General features: G+C 46.5%; 1 protein-coding gene across 1 annotated transcript; it reads left to right on the top strand.

Moving 5' to 3' along the window:
- The first annotated feature begins 1828 nt into the window (after positions 1–1828).
- On the top strand, positions 1829–27506 carry GARS1 (glycyl-tRNA synthetase 1). The gene is made up of 17 exons (XM_032096077.1): positions 1829–1945; positions 5247–5348; positions 8321–8423; positions 9411–9552; positions 10192–10280; positions 11646–11722; positions 13040–13185; positions 13678–13827; positions 15323–15485; positions 16458–16622; positions 18825–18932; positions 19247–19392; positions 20595–20680; positions 22578–22687; positions 24010–24103; positions 25718–25908; positions 27149–27506. The coding sequence occupies exons 1-17, from the start codon at positions 1886–1888 to the stop codon at positions 27272–27274; spliced, it is 2058 nt and encodes a 685-aa protein (XP_031951968.1). The 5' UTR covers positions 1829–1885; the 3' UTR covers positions 27275–27506.

Raw genomic sequence — 27506 nt, 5'->3', positions numbered from 1 at the left:
GGAGAAAAAAAAAGAGATTTTTGAGAAATGTTGCTACTTAGTACAGGTACCTTCAAGTATAGCATCAGAGAACAGAGCTGCTCCTGGTCACTGGGGTTTCCCATCTCCCAGGGTTCTGCCCATGTTTCCTCTACCATCCCAGCTGGTTGGGATTCCTCATTCCTCCACAAGCTAGTTTCTTCCGACCATGATTCCGCAATCTTAGCTCCATGACAAGCTAGAAGGGGACTGCAGAGCCAGTCCTTACACTTTTATCACCATAGGATTAATTAAAAAAAAAATAAATTCAGAAATAGAAAACAGCTCGGCATTAACCTCATGCTAGAGCAACTTCCAAGCAGGTACGCCAGAGAAATAAAAACAGCAATTTGCAGCTAAATAAAAATAACAGTTAAGCATTTGAAACACAAATGCACCATTCAGGAGCAGCAGATAAATATTCAGATGCGTTCATTAGGAGGTTGAGGCTGTCTCTCAAATAAACAGACAGGTACAAAATAGCAGCCGGAATACTCCAATTACACCAACATTGCATCAGTGCCGATGCTCCCGGCTCTGGGAGTGGGAGGGGAGAAGGGGAGAGGGTGAGGAGGAGGAGGGCAGTGGGGAAAGCATGTGTGGGAAATATATATTTTTTTTAAATTTGCCTTAAATTTTGTTTTATGTAACCAGTGTTTGGATTCTCCTTCACAGAAGGTTTAACTCCCGGGGATGGGAAGTTCTCCTGCGGCACCGTGCTGGTCATGGCTCCTCTGCCTGACGTGGGCTTGGCCTGACTCCCAGGGAAGACCCCCCACACTGGGGAAAGCAGGACTTGGCCTCCTGCCCGCAGCCCTAAACCCACCCTGAGGGTCCCGCAGCGGGTGCTGCCCACCCTGCACAACCCCCGGGCAGTGAGGGACGGCCGTGGATCAGCGCAAAGCAAAACAGCGCCGAGCCCAAAAGCTACAAAGCCTTTAGAGCTCAAATACTGCAGCTGATTGAAAAAACAACATCCCCCCTCAGCCCCCCGCAATCCCCCTTTGCCCCCTGCGAGTCCCTGCCCCAAGGCTGGGGGCACGCGCTGGGAATGTGGCTCTGGGACAAGGGGACGCTGTGCAGAGAGGGTGCGGTGGGCGGTGCAGAGTCCTGCCGTGGGGCCGTGGGGCTGCTCAGGGACAGCGGGGTGTCCCCCACCCAGGGACACCCCCACTTCGGGGGTGACACGTGTCACCTGGGTGGGGACAGGTACCGCCCTGCCCCACGAGACACAACGCGAGCCCTGCTGTGGGGCTGCGGTGGGGGTGCTGAGGGACAGTGGGGGGCCCCCAACCCCAAGGACAGTCACGCTTTTGGGGTGTGACATGTGTCACCTGGGCGGTGGGTGGGAGCAAGTACCGCCCGGCCCTGTGCACACCGCAGGGGAGCCCAGTACCCCCCCAGCACACGCAAAGCCTCGTGTGGGCCGGAGGGGCTGCTCAGCGGTGTCCCCCCGCCCCAGGGACAGCCACACTGTCGGGGTGCCCCGTGTGCCCCGGGGGGCGGCAGCTGCGGCCCTTCCCCGCTCCCGCCGCGCGGGGGCGCGGCGCTCCCCTCATGAGGCGCGCGGGAGCGCGCACTGGCGGCGCTGCGTGCGCGCGCCTGCGTGCCCGGCCGCGCGCCCCGTGCGCGCCCCCTGCCGGCCGCGCGCGCCCCCCGTGCCGAATCTGCGGGCGCTGCCCAGTGCGGAAAGTGCCGCGCTCTACCCGGGCCGCGCTTTACCCCGGCCGCGATTTCATCATGCGGGGGGCGGGCGCCGCTCCGCCCGCTCCTCCTCCTCCTCCTCCTCATGCCGCTTCCCCGTAGCGTCCTGCCCGCCCTGCTGCGCCGCCTCGCCCGCCCGCTCCGCTCCGCCGCCCCCCCCGCCATGGACGGCCCGCAGGCCGAGGCGCTGCTGGCGCCGCTCCGGAACGCGGTGCGGCAGCAGGTAACGCGCCCCGGCCCGCGCCCCGCCGCGGGGGCTCGGGGGTGTCGCCCGGGGGTCGGGCGGGCTGTGGGAGGTGCCCCCGGCCCCCCCCCCCCCCCGGGGTTGCCCGCCCTGCGGAGGGGTCTTGGCGCATCCCCCCGGGCGCTGCGGCGGCTCCGGCTCCGGGCGCTGCGCGGCCTGGAGGGGCCCCCCGGGTGTCCTCATGGGTGTCCCCGGGGTCCGTGCCCAGCGCTGGTCCCGGGGTGCGGGGCGGCCCCTCGGGCACAGGCGGTGCGGGAGGGTATCGCGTGTGGGTTTCCCCCCACGGCTCTTTGCTCTCCCCACAGTGCCGGGCTGCCTGGCTGGGCTGGATGTGTGCGTCAGCCTACCTGGGTGTCCCCTCCCGCGCTGGCTGTGCCCGGGTGGCGCTCCCTGTGCCCTGCCTTGCGGCCCCTCTTCGTGTCTCCCGTGTAAAACTGCCCCCGTGGGGTCTCCTCGTCCCTTTGGGGTCACGCGGTGATGTCCCCTTAGACCTGAGTTTGTGCCGGGTTTCGGAGGCAAATGACGTTCTCTGGAGTTGCATATTTGCCTGATGCAGTAAGGGATGGTAATTCCTTTGCATATTTTCCATTTCATCATTCTGATTTATCTAGGTAGGTGATGTGTCCTTTAAGCTGGGGCTGCATCGCATTCTCTTCCCATCTCCCTCCTTTTACCTTTATCGTCCTTCTTACCTGAGAAGGATTTAGTTGACTTTTCATTTCCTAAATAAATCTTGGCACCCTGGCTGTGTACGCTAATGGATCTTGTGGAGTTCCTTTTCCTCCCTTCTCCACCTGCCAGACCTGCGCCCGTATGTCCCCCATGTGCCTCCTTTAAGTGGCTGAGTCCATATTATTCTCCTTAGCTGCACACAGAGCTATGCGTGTGTCCCTTGTATTCGCAGATTTGTGCGTGTGTTTCCCCATTAAATGAGTGGATTTATGGCCCTCTAATTATGCCAGCACTTCAGTGAGTTTTTATTATGAATCACTGTACAGCATAATGCCTTGGCAAGAGAGCCGCTTGTAAATAAAGCGATGATCTCTAGAACCAGCCAATTTATTTAGTTTAAAATCCTGGGTGCTGTCATTTGCCTGTGAGTACCAACGCACCCCTTCTTTTCAGGGGTTGAAACTGGGGTGTGGGGTGCCAAGGGAAAAAAAACTGTCCAGCTGGGGCCACACACATTGTGTTGTACAACTGGCTGTAGTAATTCCCGGAGAAATTTGCACAGGAGGGAAGGGAGGGAGTAACAAAGATCTGGGTAGTTGATGTCTCTGGATGCAGGGGTCTGTGTCTGGCAGCTCCAGGAGAAGTGGTTTAATTAGACCTGAGGGACTCAGCCTATGGAGAGGGAGCAGCCTATCTTCCTGCAGCAGTGCCTGATGCAATAAGCTGCCGTGATCCAGGGGTGGATCCCTCCCTGCTTTGCTGGTCTGTGGGACAAAGCTGCAGCAAAATTTGCCACATCGAGTGCTGCTGTGCACTCCTCCTCTTGGGCAGGGCTCGAGATCGGAGCTTTAATTAGATTGAGTCCTGTCAGCAGGCGTAATTATTTGCTTCAGTTGTGTTTTTTGGTTTTTTTTCTTCTCCTTGCATATGTCTGAGCACTCTTACTTATAGGTCAAGACAAAGAATTGCTGTGTGCTGCTTTTGGATGCCCAGCAGTGAGCAGGGTGAGGGCTCTATTGAGTCAACTTTGCTGCTGCCTGGATGTTTTTCCACTGCCGACCCCCCTGGCTCAACAAAGGCAGTTTGGACTTACTACTTTAAAAGAAAAAAACACCAGATCAGATCCCTCCCTCTGCCACGTTACCCAGGAATGGCAGTTGCAGTCCTCAGTCCCAGAGTGAAACTTTCATGTTTTGGTATAAGTAGTGAACAGGAAGGAAACAGCAGATTTGTTCTGTTCTTGTAGCTGACAGGGTTAATCCTGACAGGATTCTTATTTTTCCTTCTTCTCCTTGTGTGTGATTTAGTGCAGTCCTTGGAGACTTCCTTTTATTAATAAAATGAGCCTTTGAACCCCTCAGTCTCTGAAGCACTTTTATCTTTCCTAATCTGATTACAGAATGGCAATCTGTGTATTCTCTTCTCTTTGCTTGCTCTGTTACCTGTAACATTAATGTCAGGAAAGTTCAGAATTTAGGAAAAGCTGGTGTCATGGAAATGTTGTAATCTTTGTGGATTGGGGGGGCTTTTTCCCTTTCTTTTTTTTTTTTTTTTTTTTTTTGAAGCTCAAGACATGCAAGGTGCAAGAAAAATGCTGAACTTAGAGCATCCCATTTTTAGAACACCCTACTTGAGGCGGCTTTGGCATCTCTGTGCTTTTTCCTCCTGCACCTTTGTCCTTCTGAGTGATTAAAGATAGATCTTGGTTTTGGTGAAGAAGAGTGGACTCAAAGAAAGACTTTTAGTTAATTTATCTCCAGGACCAAGCTGGGCATGATAGCTGAGGATCATATTCAGAAAAGAACCCTGTCGGGTGTGCAGGGATTGGGCACTTCCCTGGGCTGAAAGGGGAGAATCATCTCCACAGGGCAGCGAGACCTTTGTGGAATTGTAACAAGGTAGTGGTGGTTTGAGTCAGCTCAAGACCTCCTGTAAACCCACTGCAGGGTTTTGCTGCTCTGAAATACTTAGGCTTTCAGTTTTATTTTTTTTCAAGGGTATTTTAATTTTTTTGTTGACTTTGTTGTATCTCAAAGTTACTGAACAGGTTTTAAAACTAATAATTCTCACACAAAACGCAATGCTTTCTTTGCTTAGGCGTTGGGCTGCAAATACCTGTCTTCTGTGAGACCTACTTCTGAAAATTTGTGTCCTTACTGGCCGGTTTTGATCAGATAGAACAGAGGAAAAAAACTTTGAAATGGTTGTAGGTTTTAAAGAAAAGGGAAGGGGCAGAAGGAAGAGAAGCCTTGGTGAAGGAGAAAGAGAGCGCAAAGCCTGTGTTCAGCATCTGAGAATCCACTTAGTGCATCCTCAAAGACAGAAACCAGGAATTTGTGGAAATCTGATGTACACAGAGGAATATATTTACACATGGAGATTTAATAGCAGGTCTGTGATTTAACAGTTGTGTGGAGTGGTTGAATCTCTCTAATGAAGTCCACTTCTGCTAACTCTCAAACATGTGTTTCTCACTTGCAGCCTCTGGAGACCTGTGTGCAGGCTGGACAAAACTCTCCTTTTGGATTGCCAGGGGAGGTGGAAGAAGTGGAGGTCTCATCTGTGGCATTCAAAGAATGAATCTGTATTGTTCTTTTTCTCCTTCTAGGGAGAGCTGGTAAGGAAGCTGAAGGAAGAAAAAGCTCCCCAGGTGGACATAGACAGAGCTGTAGCAGAGCTCAAAGCTCGGAAGAGGGTCCTAGAAGCAAAGGTGAGTCTGGATATTAAATTCTGGGCTCCACAGTTTTGTCTGAAAAGCCTTGAAATCTCTGCTTAATTCTTCATTGCAGGTTTGGCCTAAGCAGTCCTGGACTGAATCACTTCTGGAGTAGTTTTTATAGGTTTCCCGCTACTAGCAATTTCATTCTTTAGCTGTTACACTAATTTCTCTTAGCATTAAGTCAGTGTGCAAACAAATAAATATGAGTTCAGGTTGCCCAATAATCAAAGCTGAAATTGAGTGTATATTCACTAATCTTTGTTTGCCATATAGATTTTTTGTGTGCAGAGTGAGAGCACGCGCTGGTCACTGTAATGGGTTTCCAGTTTCTTTGTGCATTGAAATTCCCAGACTCTCATAGAACCTGTTTTTGCTACAGTACACCCATTTTGCTACAGTAACAAAGTTTTTGTAGATGTTTCAAATAACCTGTGGTTCTCCTCAGCTTTAGGGAGAGGTGAAATTGTGTCCCCTTTTTTAAATACAGTCATGCTCTGAAAAGTCTGTGCAAATTAAATGATGGAACTTGAAGTTTCTTTTGTCTTTAGATCAATAAACAAGTAAAATATACTTCCTTATCCTGTGAGCTTCCCTCCCCTTCCCAGACTGAAACAACAAAAAGGAACTCTTGAAGCTTAAAACCAGTTGGGTATGCAGATTCAGCCAGGGAACTGCCAGGTTCTTTCTAATTTCTATTTCATATAAATATGATTGCAGTTGTGCCTTGGTGGTACTCTTAAAAATAAGTGAATTAATGAGTAAATACAGCACTTCTTGCAGCTGCCTGGCTGTGAGAATGTGAGTCCACCTGAACTGAAACCCATTGACCCTGTGTGTCCTACAGAGTCATGTGGGGTGAGCAGGTGCTGCTCTGTGCCAGGTTGTGGCTGCCTGTTTACATACACTGAACCCAAGCAAATGTCATTTTTACTGAGTACTCAGCATAGAGAATGTACTTTGAAACCGCAGCATGAAACCTGCATTGATAGCTAGGTCATCCTGGAGGAAATACTATGTAAATATTTTCCCAGTTTTGTGTACCAACCCTCAGAAGCTTGGAGAGGTGACAGCAGGCAGGTGAGGAGTCCTGGTGTCCCTGTGGATGTCACCAGGCAGGTGAGGAGTCCTGGTGTCCCTGTGGATGTCACCAGGCGGGTGAGGAGTCCTGGTGTCCCTGTGGATGTCACCAGGTGGGTGAGGAGTCCTGGTGTCCCTGTGGATGTCACCAGGCAGGTTAGGAGTCCTGGTGTCCCTGTGGATGTCACCAGGTGGGTGAGGAGTCCTGGTGTCCCTGTGGATGTCACCAGGCAGGTGAGGAGTCCTGGTGTCCCTGTGGATGTCACCAGGCAGGTGAGGAGTCCTGGTGTCCCTGTGGATGTCACCAGGCGGGTGAGGAGTCCTGGTGTCCCTGTGGATGTCACCAGGCGGGTGAGGAGTCCTGGTGTCCCTGTGGATGTCACCAGGCGGGTGAGGAGTCCTGGTGTCCCTGTGGATGTCACCAGGTGGGTGAGGAGTCCTGGTGTCCCTGTGGATGTCACCAGGCGGGTTAGGAGTCCTGGTGTCCCTGTGGATGTCACCAGGCAGGTGAGGAGTCCTGGTGTCCCTGTGGATGTCACCAGGCAGGTGAGGAGTCCTGGTGTCCCTGTGGATGTCACCAGGCAGGTGAGGAGTCCTGGTGTTCCTGTGGATGTCACCAGGCAGGTGAGGAGTCCTGGTGTCCCTGTGGATGTCACCAGGCAGGTTAGGAGTTCTGGTATCCCTATGAGCCCCACCTCTGTGTTGGAGGGTGCCTGTAGGATGCAGTGGGGAGGTGTTCTTAGCACTTACACAATCTGTGTGGGCTGTCAGTGCAAGGGTGACCTTGCAAATGCAGCATCTGCCCTTGGGAGTGCAGCACTCCAGTACTGGGAATGTTTCTCTCCTGCTGCTGTTCCCAGCAAGGATCACAGTCACTTCCAGCTTTTGGGGAAGGCAGCAGTGCCACTGCTCCTTTGCTTTAGCAGCTGCTGGTGGCTTTCAAGTCCTGTGGTTCCTACTTGAAGATGGCAGAGCAGCTCTGAATTTGAAGCTTTGAGCAGGGTGGAGCAGTTGGGTGGACAGAGGTACAGTGCTTTTAAAATTAGACCATGTTTATTTGTCTTTATAGATGGTAGAAAAGGAAAAGTTTGAAATAAATGGACATAAAATACTTTTTGTTAGCAAAAGGCTGTTCAAAATGGTAGTCTGACCCACTTGGGAGGATCTGAATTCATTAAATTTCTGGGCTTAACTCTGTTTTAATTATCTTTCCTGAAGAAAATCTTCGAAGTCTGTTGACCTCACTAATGGATCAGATTGCAAAAATCACAGGTTTTCAGATAAAAGAGTGAGTCTGCTGTTAAACATTTTCACAGTATCTAGTCAGGGCATTAAGGCACTCCAACTTTTCTGAGTGCAGGGGGGCATATTGGTGAAGACCTAAATTTTACAAATAGGTTTTCCTTGTACAAGTACCTAAAATCATCCCTCTGGCAGAGCACAAGGATGATGGTGCTTGTAATCTTCATACTCAGAATTCTTTCATGTGAGGAACACTTTACTGAAAGGTTTATATATGCCAAGAGTTAGATGTGTGCAGTCTGAGATGGTCACTTGAAGCTCTTTTCATAATCAGGAGAGGGAAAAACGTCAGAATTGCTTTGGAAGTTGGCATTTCTTTGCAGTGATTGTGAAGAAACCTGAGGAAAGTTAGGTCATGAGTCCACCTCAAGTGTCTAAACTGCTGCATTCAGACAGGGATTTTCATAGTTGAGCACTTGAATCTCAGTGGGAACATTCCTCTTTGGAAAATGAGGATGTTGGCAGGATACCTTTGCTTCAAAGTGGTCTTTGTAGACTTCTGACTCACAGTGGTGAGTGAAGAGGATTTCTCCTCCTGCCAGAATCAGGAGCTATTAACTGATTTTGTTTTGCCTGACTTACAGGAGCTGGCCTTACAGCCCAAAGATGATATTGTGGACAGAGTTAAGATGGAAGACACTCTCAAAAGGAGGTTTTTCTATGACCAAGCCTTTTCTATTTATGGAGGTATGGGTTTGAAGAAATTTACATTTGAATCCCTTTAGGCTAATGTTCTGGTCTTTCTAGCTGGGTGAAATGCTGCACTCTTGCGATGTTATTAATGCAGCATACCAGATTGTTATTTTTAAAAAAAACTTTGCTTTAAACTTTCCTGCTTGAATTTGTGAACCTTTTAAAAATTCCTCCTTCCTAAAGTGTTTGGGTTGGGATAGGGCTCAATTTTTGTCTTGTGTTCTCTGAATGTAAATGAGTGGACTTTAGGACGCATGTTCTGAGCATTACTTTAGTAGAAGATGGCTTCTTTGCTGAGTGTTGCCCCAAGAGTGGGGCTTAAGGAGATCATCAGCTTATTTATAACCATTCATCTCTATCTGAGCTTCTCTTGGCAAATTAATCACAGAATATTCTGAGCTGGAAGGAACCCTCAAGGATCATCGAGTCCAACTCTTTAAGTGAATGGTCCACAAGGGGACCAATAGTGCTCAAACCCATTGTGAGCTTTAGAGCCTGTTCCCTCAGTGAACTTTGGCAATGAACTTTATGGCACAGGTGAATAAATGTGGCTGTTAAACCTCTTCAGATGGCTGATATGAGCATCTCAGGAGGCACACAATGCCTCTGGTTACTGCTCTTTCACCTTAGCTACTAAAATAACACTCTGGGTGGTTTTATTGGCAATAACTCTGCTTCAGCTCGTGCATGGTCACTTCTGTATTCAGATTCCTCCTTCACATAGATTGCTCTCACAAAATTCTCCACAAAATAGCATCCATTGGTGGATTTTAGAGTTGGTTTTTAGAGTTGTTGGTTGCAGGAGTTTATCAGTTTCAGCTTCTGCCACTACCTGGTGCCTCAGTGCTCTGCAGCTGAACTGTGCTTCATGCTCATAAAATGAAACCAACTGATGGAAAGAGTGAAAAGGGAAGACAACTCCTCCAAACAGTGCAGGTTTGTACAATTTCACCCTTCTTTTTTACCTTTTCCTCTTTTCAGGAGTCAGTGGTCTGTATGACTTTGGGCCTGTTGGGTGTGCTTTGAAGAACAACATCATCCAAGCATGGAGACATCACTTCATTCAGGAAGAGCAAATCCTGGAGATTGACTGCACCATGCTCACGCCTGAGCCGGTTCTAAAGTAAATATGGGGCTTTGTTTTTTTACCTGCAGCATGGGATTTCTGGTGATAGTTGCTTTTTGCAGTGTTCTGTAAAATTATCCACAGGGATCTTGAGTCTGGGTCGCCCAATTTCGTACCATAATTAGGTACCAGTGCACAGGCCACGGTGAGAAGCTGTTGTTCTATAAGTCAGGGAAAGCACTGGCGTTCATGTTTGAGAGTCTAAAGCCTCCTGGCAGTGCCATTAGGTAAGAAATTGTCATTATTCCTTTTTCTAGAAGATTAAGAAGACAAGAAAAAGGTGTAATGGGGAGAAGCTTTCATGAATCCCTGGTACAAAATAGTGGGAAAGTGTCCACCTGAATTATTGGTAACTCCTTACTACTGCAGCTGTGTCTAGTTTTGATCATGATGCAGTTCCTGAAGGCACTAAGTGTCATTTTTGTGGCACATTTTAAGGTTTAGATGTATTGATACTTCCCACAGATCATGCTTTCTGTGGGATGCTGCGGCTTAACTTGACTGATCTGAAGCAGGAGTGAGCCTGCAGTTTTTGAAGGATTTCACTTTGATAAAGGTCTGTCCACTGGGATCACACAGACCTGGGGCTGTCTGGTGGCAGCTGTAACATTCCTTTTTTTGTGTCATCTCTTCCAGGACTTCTGGCCACGTAGACAAGTTTGCTGACTTCATGGTGAAAGATGTGAAAAACGGGGAATGTTTTCGTGCTGATCATCTCTTAAAAGGTTTGATTTTGTTCCAAGCTAGGTGGGCCTGGGGATTTCTTGTAGTGGTACAAGCACTAGAAAAGAGAATCTTTTTCAAGGAAAGCCTGCTGGTGTAGCCAGTCCTTCATACTTGTGTTTTGCAGTTAATTAATCGTACTATACCAAAAATCCTGTAAGTTCTGTTAGTGTCTTAAATGAGGTACAGGATCTCTGGTGAAAACACAGTTGTGCCCCGCTTTATAAAACCCAGTGTCATCAGGCTACAAAAGATTACTGTGTTGTCTAAGCTGAGGACTCCCTATATAACAAGATTCCTGTACTTCACTGCATTCTGGTCTTAGTTTTCTTAAATTTCAGTTGCTTTCTCAGTACTGAGAAACAATTTATTGGTGCTGCAAGGGGCCAGAGCATGCTTTTTCTATGCAAGGTCAATTACATGGCAGTGGATGACTTTCATGTGTACCTTAGAAATAGACCTCGGACATTTCTTCGATTTGCAAAGTCCTCACTTGTCTTCCTGGTTATTAAAATTTGTTTGGAAAAACAAACCAAAAAAGTCACGTGAAGGAATCTCAGAAATAAGCCTGTTTGAAAACTTTCTCATGTACAGCTCCGCTGTGAATGGAAGGATTGTTCCACTCTCTGTTTAAGTGAGTTGTGCTCTCTGGTTTTTGAGCCTCTTCCTTGAAATTCAAGTATGCAGAACAATCTGTATTGGTGTTAGAGCAGTTTTCATGATATTAAGAATTTTTTTGTTGTTCAAAAAGATCCTCAAAAGAAGGGTTTTTCCATCTAACCTCTGCTCCTTTGCTGAGCAGCCTCATAAACAAGAGTGTCCCTGTGTTCTGCAGCCCCTCCCTGTGAACAGCCACCTGCTGTTCCTGCCAAACTGAGCTGTTACTGACTAAAAAGTCAAATTGCTTTTTTCAAACGAGAGTGGGAAGTCTTGGCATCGCTGTCTGCCTTTGTGTCTCTGGGAGGATGTTGTCCTGCAACGTGGAATGCAGTCCAGCCCCACTGTACCAGCTCTGTACCTGCCTCTGTGAATAAAATCAGGCTTGCTGGCTTGGGATCAGACATTTAATTTCTAGTCTGTATAATAGAAAGCAAGGAGAAAGGAACTACGAAGCTGTTGCTTGGGTTTAGAGAAATAATATTGGAAAGGAACTAGATCAGAATGTGTTGTTTTCCCTGTGGCACACCAGTACAGTGACCTGTAGGTCACCATTGCCCTGAGGACATGACTGGAATTACCCTGGTGGACACTGTCAGGACAGGTTGTGGACACACACTTAACTTGTGCTGGGGGATCCTCCCGAGCTGTTTTACACTGGGCTTAGAGATGGAGTTGCAGTATAAACTCACCACCTGCTTTTCTTCCAGCCCACCTGCAGAAGCTGATGTCTGACAAGAAGTGCACGGCAGAGAAAAAGGCAGAAATGGAAAATGTTCTAACACAGGTAGGTGCTGCACGGGGAGGTGGCTGCTTCAGAGGGGGCTGTGTGTGACAGAGTCTAGAGGCACTGGCCCTCTTCTGTTCTGAAGATACTCAGAAGTCTTTACCTCAGAGATCCTCTCAAATACTGAAAACTTAACTTGCTAATAAATACTGTGAGCTTGCTGGTGAATCACATCTCCCTCATTGTTTTGGAGAGTTACTGCTTTTATATTGATTAATCTCTTGAATGTTGGGTTGGTGGGGCTGAAGCTCAGTCTTGGAGCTGGTGTGTGTCTTCCATTTCACACCCAGGAAAAAGCTTTTACCTTTGTCAATCCCTTCTGTGAGATTGTCATACAAAGGCGCAGAGATGGATCACAAGATTTGTCAGGGTTTTTTTGAATCAGCTTAGCACTGATTTGCTGTGTTCTGAAATTGTCTCAGCTTTGAAGCACTTGAGTTTTGTTCCTCTGGCACCCCAGAAAGATTTTTCCTGTGTTTACCATGAGAATAGTTGGTGCTCAGGCTGACATTCTTGAACAACTGTACAAACATTTGCCTTTATTTTTTTAATTTGTTTTTCTTTGCTTTTGATGTTTGCTCTCATGATTTCTAGGATAAATGCTTCCAAAGCTATGCAGTGAATGAATGTTCCTTCCAGAAGGAGAAACTTTTTTTGGCAGTGTTTTGCATCACTGAGCAGCTGTCATTAGGTTTTCCACACTACAACACTGAACTTTGACCATCCTTTAGGGAAATCTCTCTATTAATAAACTATTTTTATATTCTGTTTTTGGATTTTTTTTCTGATGTATGAAAGACCATGACAACCAGAAATGCAGAGCAGCTCTGAAAGAGCATCTAATGCATAGCTTAATATTGTGTTTCAAGCAGCAGAAGAAAGAGAAAGAGAAATGAATGTAAACAAAGCCCTGCAGAAATTTTAGCTTTCTCGTCTCTCATTGCTGTATTTTTTTTTTTTTTTGTTCCCAACTGAGAGCTCCCCATGTTTTAGCTGAATCTGTTCAAAAGAATCTGTTCTGGTGGGTGGTGGTGCAGTCCCGGTGACTTTTCTTCTGCTGTACACCCACTCTTAAGCTCAGACTTCCTGTGGTATGACTAAATCCTGGACCTATTACTAAAATGGGTTGCAAATGTGCAAAGTGTATTCTTCTATCACTGGTTCAAACTTCAGCTTGCTTGAAAATTTAGGTTAGAAGGGAATATTTTGGGCAGGTGATTCAGAGCTGTGGATCACGCTCAGTAAAAGATAAAGAGGACATTCATTCCTGTTATCTTGTCTAGTAATTGAAATAATTCTCTTGTGTTTTGGTATTAGTTGGACAATTATGGCCAGCAAGAGCTTGCAGATCTCTTTGTGAACTACAATGTGAAGTCACCTGTCACTGGCAATGACCTGTCCCCTCCTGTTTCTTTCAATCTGATGTTCAAGACCTCCATTGGGCCTGGGGGAAACATGCCTGGGTAGGTGCTAATTTCATTCTGCTCACACTCTCCCTGCTTTGGAGATCATTTGGAATAAAAATGAAGTCTCTTGAGTAGGTTTCCCCTGCTTTTCAATCCCAGCCTCCTGTAGCAGGTTAGCATTCCTTGGAGTCTTAGGAAAAGGCGGGAGAAACTAGGGGCTGTTGGAGAATCCTGAAAATGCTTAAAGCACCCAAAATACAGATCCCAGCTGTGCCCTTGCTGGTGGGAGTAGTTTCCATAAAGCTAGTTAATGCTGGTCTCTGATTGTCAGTGACTTCATGGCTGTAGAAAACCTACTTCAGGGTACCTGTTTGAGGAGGAAGGTTTCATTTTTTTCCTTCAGTCTGTTGCTTCATCGGTTTTTTGTTTGGAGTTAAAAGTCTCAAGAGAAAAACTTCCACCTGTAAGTTTTGTTGTAGTTGTGACTTTCTCCCTGCTTTCCCCACCCTTAAATCTTCCTGATTTTTCCTTTCCCCCATGTCCTTTCAGCTACCTGAGGCCAGAAACTGCACAGGGAATATTCCTCAACTTCAAACGTCTTCTGGAGTTTAACCAAGGCAAATTGCCTTTTGCTGCTGCCCAGATTGGAAATTCCTTCAGGAATGAAATCTCACCCCGCTCCGGCCTTATCAGAGTGAGGTACTGCCAACTTTCTCTTTCAACTGGAGGGTACCTGGGAGCAGGGAGCATCTTCCTTTTGTTCCAGGGTTTGTGCAGGATTGTTTCACTTTAGTGCTTTCTCCCAGAGGAATCCCGATTGTGTGCCTGGTGAGTCTCAGGCTTTGCAGATGAACTCATAGCTTAGGTTGGAAGTACAGAATTCTATCTGAGATCAGCTTGTGAGAAGTAGAATCTCTGAAATAGTTGTTGTATTAGAGATAAACTCAGTTTCTCTGACAGAATTTGGCTTCCATCATAGTCTAAACAAATAATTTTAAAGGTAGTTGTATTCTCTACAGGACTTTGCCTGATTATGTTAATGCAATTTGCTTTGAAACTGAAATCAAAACGTGATTGACCTTGCAGCAATATTTCTTTGTCTCAGTCCTGCAGATTCTGCAGTTCTACAACTTGCTCCAGAGAGGAAGTTGGGAGATGACCTGACTCAGTGTTTGTGTTGCAAGATCAGTCAAGCAGGAAAGCTCAGGGTTATTGGGAATTACTTTCAGTTCTGTCTTTGGATAAAAAGTGATTATTGTCTTTCATTAAGGATAATCTCTGTATTTAAACTGATCTATCCTAATTGGAAGTCTCTTGCATATTATTTGGAACAAGAGCTCCCATGCCCAGGCAGTACATGTTGTAAGCTTGCTGATTGATTATTTTGTGGTGTCATAAATGTCATTGAGAGGCTGTGACATCCTTAGCACAGAGGGAACTCAGGAATTTCCTCAGTCCTCCTGTACTGTTTTGCTCATCTGGAAATGAGAACTTCTCTCACTGAACTCATTTTCAGTCAAATATAAATGATATGCTTGTGGCACATCTATTGGAGACTGTTATTATGCAATCACAGCAAATTACACCCTGATGGCTGTGATTTACAATTAATGATTACCTAGAGCTTTTTTAAAGGTTCTTGATAATGAGCTAATTCAGTGGAAAGTGATTTCAAGCAAGAAGGCTCAGAATCAATCTCTGAGTAAAGAAACATTAAAGACAAGCTCTTAAAACACAATACACGCCATTACTGAGCGCAGCAGTATCGTTATCTTCAGGAGATCATCACCTCACCTGGTTATTTTTAGCACCTCTGACATGAGTTAAAGCTACTGATTTAATCAGCAGACCCTGTAAGGAACAGATACTTCTAATATGGGCATCACAGCAGTCTGGAAGAACTCCAGAGAACTTCTGGAAGTACTTCCAAAGGTGGTATTATGTGCTCTGATTCACAGTGGTGTTAGCCACAGCCTGGAGAGCTCTAGATGAATTTGTAGAAAGTTTTGTTAGGAATTTGAAGATGAAACTAAATACAGTGATGAGACTGGTTTGTGTTCCAGTCTGTCCATTGTCTTGGCTGGGTTTGCATATGATTTTAAATTACTGACTTAGTTGCGAGAGGCTGAAACACAATGATTTATTGGGGGCTAATGCATAAAATATTCAATGTGTGTTTGTTTGTTTTCACTAGGGAATTCACCATGGCAGAAATTGAGCACTTTGTGGACCCTAGTGAGAAAAACCACCCCAAGTTTCAGGACGTGGCAGATCTCAACATCCTCCTGTACTCGGCCAAGGCGCAGGTCAGCGGGCAGTCTGCGCACGTCATGCGGCTGGGAGACGCTGTCCAGCAGGTAACCTTCCTCTGGGAGGCACAGGGGGTTTGCTCCTTGCAGTATTGCTCTCAAGGCTGAGTTACAAACTGGCTTTTTCAAATTAGAGCCCTGAGTGATATGTCTGTCCAGTCCCACATTGGTCTGAACACACATAGTGCAGTTGAAATATTCTGAATCCAGGGCTGAGGGGATGGGTCAGCTTTCTGCACTGGGCGTGCACAAAGTGTGTGTTGTGTTGGTGCCAGCTGGGGTTTGCTCCCAGATTTAAGAGCAGATTCTCTCCAGTGAATCAGTGAGACTGGGATCCAGGCCTGGCCCTTGTTACCAGAAGAGTGCAGGTGGTGCTGGGATAGAGGTTGGAAGTTAAACTTCACACTTAGCTACTGGGAGAGGGACAGTAAGGAATATTAATACAAGCAGTAACTGGGAATCTCATAGTCAGCTGCTGACCCTCATCAGTACGTGGCTTGTGTAATTAGATGAATCACTACCTGATTCATCTAATTACGAATGGGTTGATTTACCAACCCCCTCCACCCATTTACTCCAAGCCCCAAATGAAAAAAACCCTGAAAAAACACCAAAACATTGCCTTTAAAAAACATAAAGCAAAAAAATCCCCAAAACAACAGCCAAAAAAAATAAAGAACACCACCCCTCTGTTGTATTGCAGCTGTGAACTGTAGGGTGCAGCTGTTGTAATGCCAGTGAGTGCAGTGCTGCATACAGTGGCGTATTTACAAGTAGGCAATCCTCAGAGACAGTGGGAGATGAGTCCTGGAGTGACAGTAAGTCACTATTTTGGTCAGATGGAGATGATGCCAGTGACACGAGGTGAATTTGAGGAGATGTAACAGTTTCAGGGGAGACAGAACTTTACCACTAGTTTTATCTGTAACATGTCAGGTTGCCTGCAGAAGTACAACAGATCATGACTTTGCTCCTTAGGAATTAATGTGGCTGTTTTCTTCCTGCTTTTTTCCCCTGCAGGGTGTGATCAATAACTCGGTTCTCGGTTACTTCATTGGCAGAATCTACCTCTTCCTCACAAAGGTCGGTGTGTCCCCGGAGAAGCTGCGCTTCCGACAGCACATGGAGAATGAGATGGCTCATTATGCCTGTGACTGCTGGGATGCAGAGTCCAAAACCTCCTATGTAAGTGGGCAAAGCGGAAACAGCAAAGGACAGCCCCTGTCAGATCTGGTTTATTTCTGGCTTTTTAAAGTTAGGGTTGGGAGTCTGATGCATCTGTCCAACTCCGTGTTGGTCTGAGCACATGTAGTGCAGTTGAAATGTTCTGAATCCAGGACCAAGAGGCAGGTCAGCTCCCTGCACAAAGTTTAAGAACTGTTCATGCTGCTTTGGTAGGTCCAGACTCCTTTGCTGGAGCCTGAAGTAGCCTGGGGGCACTTCACTGGTCAAATTTAATCTGGAGTTGAAGGAAACTGAGTCTTGGTGCTTTCCAAAGACTGTAACCTCTGTAACATCAGTGGGGAAGGACTTATTTTGCTGGAGGTGTTATTCCAGGGCAGATTGCTTCCTGCTTGAATGCTTGTTCTTCCTTTACCTCTTCTGAGCTGTGAGAAATGAGTTCATTCCTGCCAGTTCAGACAGCTGGTGCTGGAAGAAAAATTCCCCAAGGATTTGTTGTCATCTTCCTTCTGAGTCATTAAGAGCTTTTTTGCTCAAGCCTTGTTGAATGCCTTTCTTCCCTCTTGTATTGTTGGTTGGATTTAGACTTAGCACTAGTGATGTTTTGTTACAGCAAGTTAGAGGAATAGCAGCCAGTAAAATTCTACCAAACTTAAGATTGGAAAAACAACAATTCTCCTGCAGTTCAGATGAGTGATTTGTCTTCCTATGGAAAAGCCCTGGAGAAGTGACTGGAGGAATGGCTTCCTCTGAATATCCATAGCTGAGTTCCACAAGTTCACAGCCTCTCCTCCAAGCCAGCCCAAAACTGGACATGTGTGGGCCACACCATGTAAATAAGATTATTAAACTTGCCATGATGATCAGGACAGCACTCACAGGGCAGGGTGTCCAACCACCTAACCCAGGAGAGAGCATGAAAGGAACACCTTGGGAGCTGAACTATGCTTTGGTTTGTTGCTTAACTCTGACCAAAAATGTTTGTATCAGCTTGCAGCACTCAGCAGTAAGAAGTGAACTGGTCTGAGTAGCTTAAAATCCATTCTATAAATTTAATGCATACAATGGTTTGGGTTAAGGGATTTTAAAGATCCAACCCCCCTGCCATGGGCAAGGACACCTTCCACTATCCCAGGTTGCTCCAAGCCCTGTCCAACCTGGCCTTGGACACTGCCAGGGATCCAGGGGCAGCCACAGCTTCTCTGGGCACCCTGTGCCAGGGCCTCCCCACCCTCACAAGGCAGAATTTCTTATTAATGTCTAATCTAAACCTGCTGTCTTTCTGTTTAAAGCCATTCCCCCTTGTCCTGTCACTCCATGTCTTTGTCCAAAGTCTCTCTCCAGCTCTTGGAGCCTGTTTAGGCACTGGAAGAGCCTTTTCTTCTCCAGGTTGAACAACCACATAAATCTGTATTCTGTGTTTTCTGAGAAGTAGCTTTAGTACCCTAATAGCTTAATTTCTGTAAAAATCCTCCAAAAATACCCTGGAACACCATGATGTTCAAGCACAGGGATTTTTTCTCTTCACATACCTTTTCTGACACCTTCCTATATCACTCCAGTTTGGAAAACCACACATCTTCCTGCCTGAATGTTCCACACTGATGTGACAATGAGTGGGAAGCAGCTGCTGAGCCTTTTCTTACATGGGATTGTCTGTTAGGAAATCCAGAGGAGGTTGTATTTGCTGTTTCACCAATCCAGTGTGAACGGTGTTTTGAGATTCCTCCATGCCATACATGCTGAAATACTGAATTAAGAGCTTCCCTTGTATGTGATCTGTGTTGTAGCAGCTCCTAAGCCAGGCTTTTGGCCATTCCAGCATGTTTGATTCCCTGCTGTGTGTCCTGTGCTCGGGAGCAGTAGAGCCCTGGGGACATGATGCCTTGTGTGCCTGTGGCATGTGAGTGATAGAACTGTGTGCTCTGGCCCCAGCCCGAGCTGTTGGCACAGGGCTGTGCTCTGCCAAGCCATGTGGAAAAGCTGGCCTGAACGCAGGCACTGGGTAGATGACTGATCTGGAAACAAATGGAATCACTCAAATGAGAGAGCAACTGGTGAGGGAGGGCTGCTTATTGTAACAGAGCTAATTATGTAGAAAAAACAGTCATGGGAGCAGGGAGGGCTTAAGGGTGAATAAACATATTTGATGGTTAAGTGGACAAAAAAGTGAGTTGGTGAAAGCTTCCAGTTTTGTTTTTCCAGGGTTGGATTGAGATCGTTGGCTGTGCTGATCGTTCCTGCTATGACCTTTCCTGCCATGCCCGCGCCACCAAAGTTCCTCTTATAGCTGAGAAGCATCTCAAAGAACCTATATCCTTTCAGAAAAAAACAGCTCCTCCTCAAGTGGAAAGGGATTGGACAGGGAAATGTCTTGGATTTCTGCACAGCTCTATTTCAAGTTACATCTGTATATTTAACAGGGAAACCTACAACTGCAGGCCAGCATGACTTGGGAAGTGACCTGGAAAGAACAGAGCATTTGTTATTCCTTTCCTCTTTTGGAGGGCAGTTCCTTCATCCAGTAGTGGAGGAGATGTCTTTGTGTTGTGTAGCAATTAACTTTAACATAACAAAGGAACCAGGCCCTGCTTTCTATCCTCACAACCTCCTTAACTGCCTTGTACAGAACAGTCAACATTGTTCAGTTTGAGGCAAATAAGGGAGCCATTGGCAAAGCCTACAAGAAGGATGCCAAGGTGGTGATGGAATATCTTTCCATGTGTGACGAGTGCTACATCAGCGAGATGGAGCAGCTGCTCAATGAGAAAGGGTGAGCTGGCTCCGTGTGTGTGTGGTAACTTCCTCTGACATCCTGATGTGGGCTCTGCATTTAATGAGCCACCTGAAACCAGTTGCCTTGTGAGAGCAGGCTGTGTGGGTCATCTGAGATGTTAGAGTGCTGTCCCTTCCACCAGGCATTGCTGGTCATCCATCAACACCTTCCTTGGTGTATGCACATAAATCAAATACTTGTTTGTGTGGGAATGAGCTGCTGGCTTTAGTAGGATCATCCCAGAAGAGAAACAGTTCAGTGAAAGGGAAATTGTTTACCAGCTTCCCCACTCTGACTTGAGAGTGGACCAGGACAGACCTAAAACTTTAAAATTAATAAAATAATTCTGTGGCCAGTGGAACAAAATAGTTAAATGAGAAGCAAAACTTGCCTGAGTATCCTCCAATATTCAATGAGCTGCTTTAGGACCTGTTATAGCCTTTGATTTACCGTGGCAAGAATTTGCATGATTTTCTTTGACCTGCCTTCCTAACAATGTGCAGGAACTGAAAATATGAAAAGTCTTTACAGTTGTCAAATTTGGCTGAAGCAGGCCAACAGCTGTCTGTGTTATGAGAAAGTTAATGGTGCAGTAACAAAAAAAAAAAACCCTTCATTTCCTGCTTCAAGTGGTACAAGGTGTAGGATCAATGAATACATTACAGAATGGCAATATTTGCATCTTTCTTTTTTTCCCCTAAGCTAAAACTTACTTCTTTCACATCTCTCTGGATGTGAAAGTGTAGAAAAAAACAGTAGCACTCAAAATGGGCAGAGAAATTACTGCAGAGAAGAAAGTGAACTTAGTCCATCCAGAATCTCCCTGAAATGGTTCAGTAGATGAGTTACAAGCAATACCCCTGATTTTATTGAGTCCAGTGCCTGCTTTGTGTGCCTCCCTTTTTCTCTTTGGTGTATAGGCTTCATCCTGAGAATTTCCCAATTGAGTTTGCTTCAGGCTGTTAACCATTGCTAAGTTCACTGTGATTATGAAAATGGTTGCTTTTAATGTACATGTAGTAATTTTATTATTAATGCAAATTTCTTTAAATGGGTATGCTACATGTTTCTTTCATCTCTGGGGTTTTCCCTGGCTTCTGTCATCCCACTCTTAGAGTCAACCAAGTGATGCAATTAAGGAAATAAAACTTGTTTGTTTATTGCTGTAGCTTTTAAATGACTTCTTTTTTCTCTTGCAGGGAATTCACTGTTGAAACTGAAGGGAAAACTTTTATGTTAACAAAGGACATGGTTACTGTGAAGAGATTTCAGAAAACATTACATGGTAAATTTGATTCTTTGTTGTTTGATCATCATCAGGATACACTTTTAGTATGAACTTTGTTGGTAGCATTGTCCTGTTAATATTGTAACACAGCATAGGAAAAATACCAAATGTAATTTCCTTGAAATTTAACAATGTAAGAGTTAGAAAGCTTTAGAAAAGTCAGTGACTGCATGTCCCTAGAGCTTTTGTCCTGATGTGAGAAGTGGGGCTAGAAGGTGGCTTTACAAAATGCGTGGGTTTAGTTCCTCTAAGAAGTCGTGTCTTTCCAGCCAGCTCTGTAAGTGCCTCACCTGAGGTCCTTTGGGAAGTGTTTCACAGAGCTGGAGGCTGAGGTAGGGTTTTCCCTACATGCTACTGTAGCTTCTGGGTCATCCTGCCCTGGGTGGAGCCCTCAGTGTTCCTGGGAGGAAGCAGAGCTGCTTGTAGCCTGTGCAGAATGTATTTATTCCTGCAGCAGCTGAGCCTTTGGGATGTCTGGGTGCCTTTCGGTCAGCACGTGCTGCTGCTGTGCCAGACTTTGCTTTGTTACCACTTCAAAGAAGGTCTCAGTTGTAGCTTTTAATGACTCTGGTATTGCTGGGAGCCAGCAAGTAGAATGCCAGTGGCTGGTTTTCCTTTAAGTTCGTGCATTTGGTGGTTTGGCTGCTGTCTGCAAGAAGGCGGCAAAATTTAGAGTTTCCCTCTCTCTTGTCTTGGAAATGGTTGGTCAGTGCACAAATAAAAAGAGGTCATCCCATGTTATGTCCTGCTCTGGGGCCCTCAACCCAAGAAGGACATGGATGTGCTGGAACGAGTCCAGAGGAGGCCATGAAGAAGCTGAGAGGGGCTGGAGCCCCTCTGCTCTGGAGCCAGGCTGGGAGAGCTGGGGGTGTTGACCTGGAGAAGAGAAGACACTGAGGAGACCTCAGAGCTCCATCCAGAGCCTAAAGGGGCTCCAGGAGAGCTGGAGAGGGATTTTAGACAAGGACCTTTGTGACGGGGCAAGGGATGATGGCTTTAAACCGGAAGATGGCAGGTTTAGATTAGACATTAATAAGAAATTCTTCCCTGTGAGGGTGGTGAGGCCCTGGCAGGTGCCCAAAGAATCTGTGGCTGCCCCTGGATCCCTGGAAGTGTCCAAGGCCAGGTTGGATGGGGCTTGGAGCAACCTGGGATAGTGGAAGGTGTCCCTTGGCAGGGGGGTTGGATCTTTAAAATCCCTTAACCCAAACCATTGTATGCATTAAATTTATAGAATGGATTTTAAGCTACTCAGACCAGTTCACTTCTTACTGCTGGGTGCTGCAAGGTGGTACAAACATTTTTAGTCAGGGTTAAGTGACAAACTAAAGTGCAAATCAAGGTCACAAGGAGGTTTTGTGGAAGGTATGGGATTCTTTGCTGGAATTTGGGTGGGATCTGAAGCTTCTCTGCCCAGACTGCTGGATGCTGAGGCTGTTAAATTAAAGTGGGCCAGGGACTGAGCATTGCCACGCCATCATCCAGGCTGTTTAATTGCTGGTATACTCCCTGGAATGGCTTTCCATGCCAAATAGCACCCCCAGACAATGCCTGGGCATAGTTTGTAGCTTGGGGTAGACAGTGATTAGTTTGGATGAGGCTTTGCTGTTGTGAAGTCTTTATCTGTGTGGATGCAAGTTGTGCAGTGCTATTTGCTCTCAGGACCAGAGAAGGGGCTGAGTTGTTTTCTACAGCCTAAATATGTCCTGTACATGAGCTAAGTCCAAATCTCTATTTCAAGTGTTTGTATTTAGAGCAGAAATATTTAATCTTTTAATTCCATGTACTCATCTACACATAACGAGAACTTCTGAGCAGAAAGCATCAGCAGCCACATATTTTTCTTGTCTATAAATCCGGTTTTAATGATGGTGTGTGTTATTTTGTGTTCCAGTGGAAGAAATCATCCCAAATGTCATTGAGCCCTCATTTGGCATTGGAAGGATCATGTACACAGTGTTTGAACACACATTCCGCATCCGGGAAGGAGACGAGCAGAGAACGGTGAGTGTCCCTGAGGCTGGGCCAGCTGCAGGCACCTGCCTTCCCCTGACAGCCAGGGAAGGGGCTGAAATAAGACTGCACAATGCCCAGTAGAGATGGGAAAGCCCAGGTGGGCTGTGGAGTTGCTGGTTTTGCCAGAGTACGTGTCATTTTTACATAAGAGCGTTCTTGGGCCATGTGTGCGTGAGGCTCTCGCTGGGTTACTGGCAAGGGGGTGAGAAATTCCTCCTTCTGGATTCACACTTGGCAGTGTTCCATTGCTCAGAGAAAGACATTTCCTCAGTGTTTAATTTCCTTTCTTTGCTGCTTTTCCTGGAATCATACTTCTGTGCAGCAGGATGGACAATGGACAAGTGTTTGCTCAGTCCCCTGTGAAATTCAGCCTTCTCTGGTTCTGGACACCCCTAAAACCTTGGCCTGAAGCTTTGCTGTAGCAGGGGCTGGAGGGAAGGGTTTGTTACATACAGAGCACCAGCCTCTTCCAGCCAGTGCCCAGATGTGATGCTCTTGTGCCATTGCTGGTGGCCCAAGGGAAGCTGGCTGGAAACTTGGTGCTGCTTCCTGCTCCTTGTTCCTGGCTCCTGGACTGTGTTCATAAAAAAGAAATATAATAAAAGTTCTTCTTCGAGTCTCTGGGTGCCAGAGGATGTGGTACATTTATGACTGGGGGAATAAGGTTCAGGAGCCCAGAGTTAGGACACGGTTGACTTTGAATCATAAACTGCTCCTGAAGTATAAAATACTGGATTTACCTTCCTTCTAGTACCCATTTACTTTCTGGGTACCCTGGGGTGCTTTATATTGTGGTGCATCTCACATGCATTGCTTCTGTTCCTTTTATACCTTGCTGATTGCCAGGAAAAATGTTATTATTTTCTCCCTACTTTTGGCACATTTTTGTTTTCTGAAGGTATCTGTGAAGGGTTCTAAAAACCTTTTTGCTGTATGTGCTCTGTGTGTGGAGTCTCAAACAAGAAGTTTGGTTTAGACTGTGCATAAGACTAAATCTCCTGGAAAGACACCTTCACCCTTAATTTTTCTGTTATTCATATGAAGTTAAATTTCTTCAGGAGGGCTCTAATAGACCTCTTCTGGTGGGAGGTGACATTTAGCTGTCAGGAGATAAGGGGGAATGGAGGCTAAAGAAAACCAAGCCTGCTCCAGTGGTGTGAGGTGTCTCTGCTGATGTCTTAGAGAAGGCCAGAGACTCCCCTGGAACACTCACCCTGCATCCAGCCTCAGTCAGAGCTTATTCTCACCTCCTAAGAGACTGATCTGACCATTAAACTTGTATTTACTTGAGGTTTTCCTTTTTTCCACAGTTCTTCAGCTTCCCAGCTGTTGTAGCACCATTCAAGTGCTCTGTTCTTCCTCTGAGCCAGAATCAGGAATTCATGCCTTTTGTCAAGGAATTATGTAAGTGTGTTAAGCACTTTGGGTCTGATGGGGCTGTGCACTGGGAAGAGAGGCTCTGTCTTTACTTGTATAGGGAGAAAATAGCATTGGGATCTGTGGATGCTAAAAAGCAGGAGCAGAGGAATTTTCCAGCTGCTGAAGCATTTTGTGAAGTTTTCCTTTCTCAGCTAAAGCATGAGAAAAGGATCATGTGGCTCTCTAAAGTACACAGGGAGAGTTGTCAGCCTCAACCAGCTGAGAATCCACAAGCTTTGGGTATCCATCAAACTTTTCAGCTATCCCCAAAAAACCAAACACTGTGACCTTCCTTGTGTTGGTTTGGAGTGTAAAAGACATTGCTTTTTTTTCCCTCTGTGTCAAAAATAAATCTTTCCCGTTGCTTGGGAGAAGCTGCAGCAGTGGGGGTTTTTGTTTGTTTTGTTATTAAAGTTTTCTTTGCTTTTATTGGCCAGCTAATTTACTGAGTCTGTCCCAGAGCTGCTGAGCCTGCAACCAGTCTGTCAAACTGCCCACTGCTAGTGGGCATTGTGGTGGAAGATAGGTGGCACTGAACTGTGCCGTAAATCAAATCTCTCCTGATGGAAGAGGGTGTTTTAAAAGTCCCTGCAAGGAGTTTGAGAGACAGAGACTTGCCTGGAAGTTTCACTGCTGCCAGATAGTTGTTTATTAAGTTTTATCAGAGAAACAGAGCCACTAGTGTGACCCAGGCATAACACAGAGCAGAGAATGCAGGAAGGAGAAAAGTCCAATTATCAAGATTTAGACAGCCTTTTAAAGATAATGTAACCAATTGAATACTAAAAATGTGTATTATTTTCACTTTCCTACCAATTATTCAGTAACACGGGCAGGAACTGCGGAATTTTTTTTGTCCAATCATCCCAAATTACTTTTACTGCAGAATATGGAGTAGAAGAAGAAGGAGAAGAAGGTTTAGAGAACAACAACAATCCTCCATTTTGATGTTTTTTGCTCTTATCTATTTACTACAAAGAGAAGCCCAAAACCTCTAAATTTTTCACCCTGTGACAATCTTACATAGTAGTCTATCACCTAATTCACAGCACTGTATTTTCTAGTTCTTGTCTGATCTTTGGTAATTCTTTCCAAGGTTGGATATTAAAACAGTGTTGTTCAGGGGGGTAAGAACCCTTAAAAACAGGCAGAGGAATATTCTCAGCACTCTGGGTTCCTACAGTAGGGACAATAAAAAGGTGAACAGATGAAGGAGAGGAGCAGGGGTTGCATGTCAGACAGTGCCTTTTGCTCTTGGCACTGGTTCTGCCTGGGGCTTTGTCTCCCTGTGCTGGATGTGACCTGCACACTGAGGCTGGGGTGGTTTGGAGCTAAAGCAGAGTTGTGGCACTGATGACAAGGGGAAGAACTCGGTGACTTTGCCCTTTGGGTGAGAGTTGTGGTGCAATGTGGAGGGCTGAGAGAGCAGGGTGGGTTTGAGCTTGTGCTCCTGCAGAGCCTGGAACACTGCATCTTCTGTCCCGAGTCAAACTGGAGTCTGGGATGCTGCTTGCACCCAGCACAGGCAGTGCTCAGTGCCACGGGGGTACAGAGAGCCTCTGTGGGGCTGTGTGACGATCCCTGCTCTGCTCCCTGCAGCCGAAGCACTGACCAGGACCGGCATCTCTCACAAGGTGGATGACGCAGCGGGGTCCATCGGCCGGCGCTACGCCCGCACGGACGAGATCGGCGTGGCCTTCGGCATCACCATCGACTTCGACACCGTGAACCGCACCCCGCACACGGCCACGCTGCGCGACCGCGACTCCATGCGCCAGATCCGCGCCGAGGTGAGCGCGGCGCTGCTGACACGGCCCAGTGTGCCCCTCCTGGGCTGGGGGACAGCATGGGCTGCTGATTCTGATCTGTCACCAGTCCCTGTGGGAGCTGCCTCCAGCTCTGTAGCAGTTCAGCTGTTCTGAGAAATCCCCAGGAACAGATACTGGTCGGACAAGATGCTGGCCCAGCTGATAAAGGGAGGAGAAGCTTTTGTATTTCTTGCGTGCAGAGGTGTTAATCTTACCTGAAAGCCATGCCTTGTGCTGGTTGCACTGCTCTTCAGAGTGGCTCTTTCTGAGTGAATGCTGCTGAGTTAAAGCATTGCCTGGGTTGTGTCTGGCTTTCAAAGGCAGGGCTTCTCAGAATTCACAGGCACCAAAAGACAGAACATTGGGGTTTGCCTTGCAGCTGGTGTTGCCTGTTATCCTCAGCAGAGGAACTGATGAACCGCTGCCCAAAAGCTGTGTGTGCCCTGAACATGCTCTGCCAGTGTGGCCATAGTGCAGACTGGAATAGCAAAAACCTCCCTGTGATGGGCTCTGCCTGTGAGCAGAGCTGCTCAGAGCTGTGGATCTGCAGTCTTGGGGGTTTGGGGGTTTTTCTTCTTGCCCTGATGCCCTTTTCCTCCTGCCCCCGCCCCAGGCACAGGAGGAGATGGTGCTCAGCTGTGAGGCTGAGCTGTAGCTCCACAGAAGCACCTGCACTGCCTGGAGCTGCTGAGCTGGCTGGGGTTTCGCTGGCTGTAGCAGGCAATGCCAGTTCCTCAGGGTGCCCATCTGTCTCTCTGTCACCTGGGTGACCTCTCACTGCTGACCAAAGATGAGACTTTGCTGTCCTTCAATTTCTGCCCTTTTTGAGCTTTCTGGCTGATCCTTTGCACCATGACAGTGTGCTGTGAGGAGCAAAGACAAGGCAACTGGCAGCTGCTTTTGTACTGGTCTTACAGTAGGTAGGGTCTGGCTGAATCCTGGCTTACAGCGTCTTTTGGATGTGTGTATTCTGTTTTTTCCTTTCCCAAACTCTAGCACATTACCTTGCTTTGGTCCACCATTTCCCTCTTGGATCACCTTAATAACAGATAACAGACTGATTTAAGGTGTTCTAATTAACGGTTTTCTCCCCAAGAATGATCTTCCAGGAGAGATCTTGTACCTGTTCTGTTGCTGCTGTAAAAATTGCCCACGTTCCCTAAATATCCAGCTTGATTTTGGTGACTTTGTGTTCCTTATGTCTTTGTGGCTTCTCTTGCAGATCTCTGAACTTCCTGCCATCATCCGAGACCTGGCCAACGGTTATCTCACCTGGGCTGATGTCGAGGCAAAGTATCCACAGTTTGAGGGACAAGAGACTGGCAAAAAGGACACAATAGAGGAATAAAGAAAAGGACCTGAAGTAAAATCCTGTCAAAATGTCCACTTTTTACTGCTCATGTTAATATGAAATAAACTTACCGTGTATTATTCAGAGCTGCATTGTTTGTGCACACAGGGACTATTTGTTTTTTTTTTTCTTTTCCTCAATTGCTGACCAGATTTAAGTTTAAAAACGGAAATAATTGCAGCCTGAGCTGAAGGTGTTATGAATAAAACCACCATTGTATATGCCTGCC

Source organism: Corvus moneduloides, chromosome 1 (assembly GCF_009650955.1).
Source record: "Corvus moneduloides isolate bCorMon1 chromosome 1, bCorMon1.pri, whole genome shotgun sequence".
NCBI lineage: Eukaryota > Metazoa > Chordata > Aves > Passeriformes > Corvidae > Corvus > Corvus moneduloides.
This window is presented reverse-complemented; position numbering and strand designations above follow the sequence as displayed.